Source organism: Saccoglossus kowalevskii, chromosome 3, assembly GCF_978046115.1.
Source record: "Saccoglossus kowalevskii chromosome 3, keSacKowa6.1, whole genome shotgun sequence".
NCBI lineage: Eukaryota > Metazoa > Hemichordata > Enteropneusta > Harrimaniidae > Saccoglossus > Saccoglossus kowalevskii.
The window spans coordinates 45,386,544-45,395,134 of NC_140643.1; the positions used below are offsets into that span (position 1 = coordinate 45,386,544).

Sequence of the window (8,591 nt, forward strand, 5' to 3'; positions counted from 1 at the left end):
GAAAAGTTTAATGGTACTTTGAAGAAGATGTTAAAGCGGTTGTGCCAACCAAGGCAATGCATCGTTATATTAGTGCTTTACTCTTCGCATATAGAAAGGTACCACAGGAGCCAACTGGTTTTTCTCCATTTGAGCTGTTATATGGCGGAACAGTTAGAGGCCCAGTGAAGATCCTTAAAGAGTTATGGACCCAAGAACGCGATACTCCTGAGATAGTTAATAGTTACCAGTATGTGTTTGAGTTGAGAGATCGGTTAGAACAAAGATTGCTCGAGAGGAATTACAGAAGGTACAGAACCGATACAAGTGTTACTATGATCGTAAAACGAAGAAGCTAGTGCTTAAGAAAGGAGATAAGGTGTTAATTTTGCTGCCAACTGACAACTACAAGCTGTTGATGCAGTGGAAGGGTTCTTATGTGGTGGAGCAGGTAATAGGCTAAAAACGATTATCGAGTGATGGTAGGTGACAAAGTGAAGACGTATCATGTAAATATGTTAAAGTTGTATGTTGAGCGGGAGACGTCACCTCAACCAGATGGAAGTGAGACAAGTTACTCACCAGATATGGCCATAGACCTGATGAATGCTGTGCGCGCAGCTACAGTGGGGTGCAACGAGTCAGATGAAAAGAATGTTGGAGACGAAGATGATCTTCTAGAGTTAGGAACTTGTAAACCCAAGGAGTCAGGTAAAGATGTTCAAATTGGTACAGACCTGACAGAACACCAGAGAAAAGAACTGGTGGGTTTAATCATTACCTATGATAAGGTGTTTACTGACTTGCCAGGAAAGACCAAGATAATCAGTCATAAGATTGACCTGACAAATGATACACCAATACGATCTAAGCCAAACTCACTACCATATGCAATAAGGGAGAACCTTAGGCAAGATATTGAAGATATGTTAAAAATGGGAGTAATACATAATAGTAAGTTCCTGTCAAAAATTGGTTTAAGTAAGGGTTATTGGCAGATACCAGTAGCTGAAGAAAATATACCAAAGACAGCATTTGTTACTCCCGATGGAACTTATGAATTTTTAAAGATGCCATTTGGAATAAAGAATTCGGGAGCTACTCTGGTGCGGGGAATCAGGAAATTATTGTCAGGTATGGAGGGGTTGGAAACTATATAGATGACCTGATAGTTTATTCAAGCTGCTGGGATGAGCATGTTCAAGTATTATCTGAGTTGTTACAAAGACTAAGGGCAGCGGACATAACATCTAGACCATTCAAGTGTGTTCTGGGTGCAACATCAGTAGAATTCCTGGGTCATGAAATTGGACACGATTGAGTGAGTTCAAGTCACGACAACATGGAGAAAATTCGAGAAGCGCAAAGACCAGCGACCAAGAAGGTGTCATTCTTTGGGCTGGTCAATTACTACAGAGACCACATCCCCTTATTTGCAACTATTGCAGCAGCCTTGAGTGACCTACTAAGGAAAGGACAACCTAACAAAGTTGTATGGAGAGAGGCCCGGGAGAAAGCATATAACACTTTGCGGGAATACTTATTGGGCAAACCAATTTTGAAGTTGCCAGACCCACAGAAACCATTTGTGTTGCGGACGGACGCGTCTCAGGTAGGAATTAGAGCAGTACTTATGCAGAATCATGGTGAGAAGCTTCATCCAGATGCATATGCAAGTAAGAAGTTATCCGATGCAGAAAAAAAATATTCAACTATAGAAAGGGAATGTTTAGCCATTGTATGGGGCGTGAATAAATTTCGCCTCGATTTAGCCGGTGTGGAGTTCATTTTGCAAATGACCGAGTGATGAGATGGGCGATGAGTCTGCAAGGATATAATTATCGTGTCGAGGATATTCCTGGACGGGACAATGTGGTAGCGGACTACCTGAGTAGATTGATGGACTTAGGAACTTTTGAACAGTATAGTAGAATGTTATTCGTTTATGATTATATTTCATTTTTTATTATATTCTACTGTATGTGATTTTCGAATTTATGTACTCAGAGCTTTATTCAGTTCGATTTGATATATTGTATTGTTGTTTTATTCGAAATTGTTATCGTATTCGTATTATTGACGTCGTTGCTAGTCATGTAATATTATATGTTATAATATTCTTGAGAGGGGAGGCATGTCGCATACGACTTATTTACCACTTCCGTGTCACTGAGAATGTTCTAGAACCGAACTATGTCTGGGTGGAATATTCTAGATTTTTTAGAAACTGGTTGAATAGGTAATAGAACACTGTAGGAGGCAATAGAAGGTAATGGAACGTTCTAGAAATTTGTAGTAGGTTCCAGACTCATTATGTATGCTGATGTAATGGTCTATTTATAGACAGTGGGGGTATATATAGGGGAGTTGTTCGGCACTGAGTTCAGATCGGAGATCTCGTTGAATTGTATTGGAGTTTAAGTATTTAGTTATTGGAGTAGTGGAGTTTTACCGAGTTATTGTACTTGATGTTTGCACAGAGTATAATAATACCAGTACCAGTTGAAACCTCATCTGTTGGCTCCGTGTTCGTATTTTATCATCGCCGCCAGGGAAGTCTTTCTGTTACTGTTGCCATTTTGGTATTTGAACCATCACACCTGTACTATACCAGTTACGGTAATATTAAATTGCGTGTAACAAAGGGATTAGAGAATAAGTAGGAGTAGAGGAAGGGAGAGGAAGGGGTTAGGGAATAAATAATAATAGGAGAGGAAGGGGTTAGGGAATAAGTTATAGTAGGAGAAGGGGGTTAGGGAATAAGTAAAAGTAGGAGAGGGAAGAGGTAAGGGAATAAGTAATAGTAGGAGACAAGGGGATAGGGTTTAAGTAAAAGATGGAGTGGAAGGGGTTAGGGAATAAGTAAAAGTAGGAGTGGAAGGGGTTAGGGAATAAGTAATAGTAGGAGACGAGGGGTTAGGGAATAAGTAAAAGTAGGAAAGGGAAGCGTTAGGAAATAAGTAATAGTCGGAGAGAAAGGGGTTAGGGAATAAGTAAAAGTAGGAGAGTAAGGGTTTAGGGAATAAGTAAAAGTAGGAGAGGAAGTGGTTAAGGACTAAGTAAAAGTAGGAGAGAAATGGTAAGGTGATAAGTAAAACTAGGAGTGGAATGGGTTAGGGTATAAAGCTTGTTTGTATAATATAATTGTATAACAAGAGGAGAATAGATTTGGGACAAAATGTCGAAAATAAGATAACAATTTACTTGGCGCATTTAATATTATGTAGTTAGTTTTATCAACAATGATGGCTAGTTTATTGGCACTGAACCAATTAAAACTCTCTGTTAATTCTGTGCTAAGTTAACACTGTTATGTTTGAAGAATTTGAATAAATTTATGTGATCTGTAAATAATATAAAATTGAAGATGTCGGTGGCATTACCGATATCGTAGATATACATTAAAAATAGGATGGGCCAAGAATTGATCCTCGAACCCTGCATGGTTTTTATTGCAGGACGACGGGACAACATTAACTGTATCAAATTGCTCATGAATCGATAAAAATTGTGTAAACCAAATAAGGGCAATACCTCTGACGCCATAATGATCCTTTTTTATGAAGCAGAATATCGTAATTAATGTGTTTTTTTCCATATTTTCTCAAACCCTGCAAATAGAAGGGTGCATGGTATCATAGGAAAAAACAGTGATAACTGTGGACAGGTCATACTTGTTTACAACTATGGAAGGCAATTGGAATCTACCAGGTGTGCTTGTGATTTACATAACAAAGGATGTTTCCGGTCTACTGACTTGCTTACGTAGGACAGCGGCTAGCAAGACCCCATTCTGAATGGCTCATGTGGGAACCCAGGTAGTGTACCTGAATCTGGGCCATGTTTGCCTAAAAATAGGCTAGACTGAGGACAGATGTGGTCCACCATTTCAACTGAGTACTATGTGTGATGCTGCTGCGATATTGTGAAACAAGTAATAGAGGCTTCAATCATCGTTCCGTGAGACTTGTATGAACTGCTCTGTGATCTCTTGCTATCAGCGGTGCCATCAAAAATAACAGCGTTCCTCTGCAGACAAGACTCCTGTGTTTCCTCGTCTTTGTGTTGCAGAAGCCATTGATTGTCATCAATTTCCACATCCTGGAAACCAATATTTTAGTGAATTTATTCATTTTATCTTTCTGTGCTTTGTTTCTTGTAATTATTTTTAGAGGTATTAAAGCCAGTAGCTTTAACTTGATATTTTGGTGTATGTGTATTTCATTTCCAGTACTATTATCTTGTCTACCCCATTCAAGTAGTGGAAGAACTCCCCTCCTTGTCCAGTGATAGTTATGTGGGTGCCCCTCCCAGTAGCAATAAGCAGGCCTTCGATGAAAATACCAAGAGTACTCAGGCCTTTGCCTAGACTATCTATTATATCTATGTTTTGTATTATGTTTTTTGTTTACAAAATTCTAATTGTGTTTTTAAAATAATATTATTATATCTAAAAAACTAATTAATTGTACGTTGACAATTAAATCGATAGTTTCGGTGAATATTTGTAGGATTCCCAGTTTAACTTTTGCAATTATAAGTGTTTCGAAAAAGCAGCCTTGGAGCAGTGAACAGTTGATAATGTGCGCGGGAAATCGGACAGTAATGGCGGCATAATCAATAACTAGTGTCGGGTGAATCAAAACATGTATTTAAGCTTTTTGAGAAGTTATTCTTCGCTAACAGATAGAAGGTAGCTCGTGTAATCATCTGAATGACAAATTTTAGAGGCAAAATGTGAACCAGCACTAATGAAGATATCGTTTGTCGATACATTGTTTAGGTTGTTGTGGAGCATACGTACACTCTAAAAGTGCTTTCTAGTTATGTTTGTTTCGTCTTTCACATTTGTATTTCATTAATACATTATCAACATAATGAACACATTATCAAGATAATGAACACACATTACAGTAGACGAAAACAAATTATATACGTCGCATGATTTGCTGAGAAAATATAACATGTTTTCTATGATCAAAGAACAGACGAAGCCCCAGTGAAACACCGACTCGCGCCGTTTGCAGGAACACACGCAAATATGTGCTTTAGTTGCCTACAAAGCTTCATCTCGAAAGTGAAATAATTGTCTTTTGGGGGTTGTTATTTGAGCAAGACTGTTTGAAAATGGTATGATTATTTATTACAAATAGGAAATTACTCTAAATTCACTTGATGAAAATAATTATTGTCCAAAAATAGAATAGTTTTTTTTTCGAGAACCAGTGAATAGATGTAATTGGCAATTACTCTAATTTGGAATGTCGATATTCACTTAATAGGTTTGATTAATTGATTGGTCATGACATAACAAGTATTGTATGCAAATATTCACTAATATTATTAAAATATGTACAAATAAATTATAATAAATTTAATTCAGTACTACATTAACCACATGATTGCTAAATTAAACAAATACTGAAAATAAATTAGATTTGCTTAAACAAACTCACCAGAATTGTAGGTCTTTATGACAAATTTAATACTTGTGTTTAATGAATACATAACCAAACATATATTTACAGCAGTGGTTTTCAATGGTAGTGTATGTTAGTGTATTTTAACTCTTTGACCACGTATACCCGACATAATAATACGTTTTGTTTTTCAAGCACGATATGACAATTGGTGCCGCTATTTATAACAAAATATTACGTCATTATATTTCCGTTCTCGAAATTAATTGCAATACATGGAATGTCGTCATTTTTATTGGCATATTGTTTCTCGTTCAAAATAAGAATGGGGACATTCAAAGTTGATTGAATAAGAATAATTGGCGTGTCCAAACTCATGAATAATCGTGTATACAAACATGTTCCACGTAACCCACATGTCCATTCAATTTGTTCGGCGTTTTTGACATATAGTAAAAACTCATGACTGATGTTTACAACTCCACATCCCTATATGCTTTAATTGCTTGCACTATGTCTACGTAATAAACTCGGTGGCCGTGCGCAAGACGTGCCGTGCCGTGGCGTAAAGCTAGGCGATTTGTTGCCGTACGCGAGCGTCAGTTCGAGTCACATACGCAGTGCATGTTTACTTTCATTCAGTAGAATATTTCGCATACTGTGTGTTTGGTTCGTGTATTCAGTTATACCGTGTCCTCAAATTAAATGTGGCGATATGATGACGTGTTAGATATTGTCAACAGTAGATATATTTCATCTGTGAACTTCTATACCTCTATGAAGGTACGTGGAGGGCGCTATAGATGACAGTTGTTGAGTAGGTCGACAAAGATCCTCCAGGAAATTTCACAAGAACGTTGGATAATTAAGTAGTGTGCGTTTGCAACAACCTTTATGAAGGTATTGTGGTCAGCCTATTACTGTTTTTAGCGAAGTTAACTTTTTAGTGAAGGAAGAAATTGTGAAAACACTTTTTACATCAGCGTGGCAAGGGTCGTTCACACCGGAGTTGGTGTTACGTAACACTGAACAGGTGGATCACGATGAGTCCCCTTCGTTGTGATGATTGTGGGGAGGTTTCCATGCGGGAAACACTGGCACAGGGTGATACTCAACTTTGTGTTACTTGTAAGTGGAAGCGCTTTGGATTGGAAATGCAGACGATCGGGAAGAAGATCCCACGAAAGGTTTGAACGCTAGCGGTGTAAAGATCAATGAATTACTCTGTTTTCTTATTAATAAAATTGACATTTTACCGACGGGCATTTTAGCTAAGCTATGTGTTGATCAATTTGAAGACGATGCTATTGATTTCGCGAAGAGAACATTATTTGATCTATGTTGTAACGATACCACTTCGAGATTTATTAAACGACAGGGACATAACAAACGGTCCAATAATGTACTTGATATGATAAAGCTCATTCATGAAATTGATGAACAAAATGTACCTTATTGTGTGGCAAAGGATTTGATCAAGTTACCTCTAATTGATATAACACATGTGGACGAAATCATTAAGGCGTGAGATATTGGAACTCAAATCAGTGACAAATAAAAACTTGATGCAGGATTTGAGCTTTATTCGCAAGGAACTTAATCAGTTGAAATCTCGGTTTAGTGATAGCTCACCAAGGGTGGATGATGTCGAATTGAATATGCCGTCAGCTATTGAACGCGAAATAGCACCTAATGCGATGAATGGATAATACGTGAAACAGACTGTAATTTAGGTAGGCCTAAATCCGGACATGCGATTGGAAAAACACCAACTCAGATGTCAGAGCAAACTGAATCAGTTTCGTATGCTAAAATTGCAAAATGACGAAACCAAGAATGTGACACTTAAGTGGAACAGAGAGACTGAATCAACAGTTAGTGTAACTAAGAATGCAACACCTGTGGTGTCGACTAAAGTCATCAGTAAATGAACAAACGACTGTAACAATGAATTTACTATGGTATACAAAGACGACGAAAACGGCGCCAGCAACCAACAGTTGGTACAGCTAAAGTCAATGATGCTTGTGCTATCAACGTAGCTCATTCTAGCCCTCCTTTTAAATTATTTGTCACGAGACTTGCTCCATCTACCACGGAACAGGGTATCTTCAGTTATGTAAATAAGGTGTTTGATATAAAAGTGAAATGTGAAAAACTATACATATGCCTCTTTCAGAGTGGAAACTACGCGTTCTCTCGCAAATGTCTTTTAAGTCCGACGTCGTGGCCAAATGGCGTTTTAATTCGTAAGTTTTAATAATCGCATCAATATGAGGAATATTAAAATAGCTACTTTTAACTGTCGGGGATGCAAGTCATCTGTTGATGCTATTCGTGAGTTGTGTAATTCACACGATATAGTCACTATTCAAGAACATTGGCTAACTAAAAGTGATGTCGAATATACACAGGGATTTTTATGCTAATGGAGTATGTGGTGTCGGGCCCAATAAACACGCAGACAACAGGTTCGAAATACAAGCAAGGTTTACTTGTGTGTAATAACTAACAGAACTCACAAAGGTGGCAGCCCTGTCCCAGAATCCCATCTGTTGCTAAGCAACCCAACTGATGGCGGGAATATGGCCATGCAAAGTACGGTATATGTTTATACTATTAATGCTCAGACACAACATAATTCCCCCTCACGGAAAGGATGCATAATCCTAAGTATAAACATAGAATGAATGAAAGAACGATATTAAAGTTCGATAAGAGTTCAAAATCTCAAACATGCAACAGTTTAAATCCTTTTAACTGCATTAACAAACTAATGTTCTATAGATACAGTTCTAATGCTTATGAAAGTACATAGTCTCTCAAATATGCTGGCATATGTGTTATTCGTACTGGACGACTTTCACATGTAGGTAAGCTATTAGCATTTGTAACTAATGGATGATGTTCTTGGTTTATCATCAAGTGTTCGTTAGGGAGTTCAGGTGGGAGTACAGATGAATCATGTCTATGCGAACGTACACATCTTCTGGCACTCCATGCTGTACCGTCGTCAAGTCTAAACAAAGACTTACCAAGCTTCTTAACAATGCGATGCGGCTCAGAAAATGTAGGGGAGAGCTTATGGCTGTGATTTGGACGTTTAACTCTCACCCAGTCTCCTACATTCAGATTGGTGGATATAGCATGCTGTCGTTGATCTGTGTAAGACTTGATTCTGGCTTGACGTTG

General features: G+C 37.9%; 1 protein-coding gene across 1 annotated transcript; it reads left to right on the top strand.

The window, feature by feature from the left end:
- Positions 1 to 494: 494 nt before the first annotated feature.
- On the top strand, positions 495 to 7,659 carry LOC146748018 (uncharacterized). Its single transcript, XM_085497532.1, has 3 exons — positions 495 to 690; positions 6,533 to 6,923; positions 7,371 to 7,659. Exons 1-3 carry the CDS (start codon positions 495 to 497, stop codon positions 7,657 to 7,659), a joined length of 876 nt encoding a protein of 291 aa, XP_085353658.1.
- Positions 7,660 to 8,591: the final 932 nt, after the last annotated feature.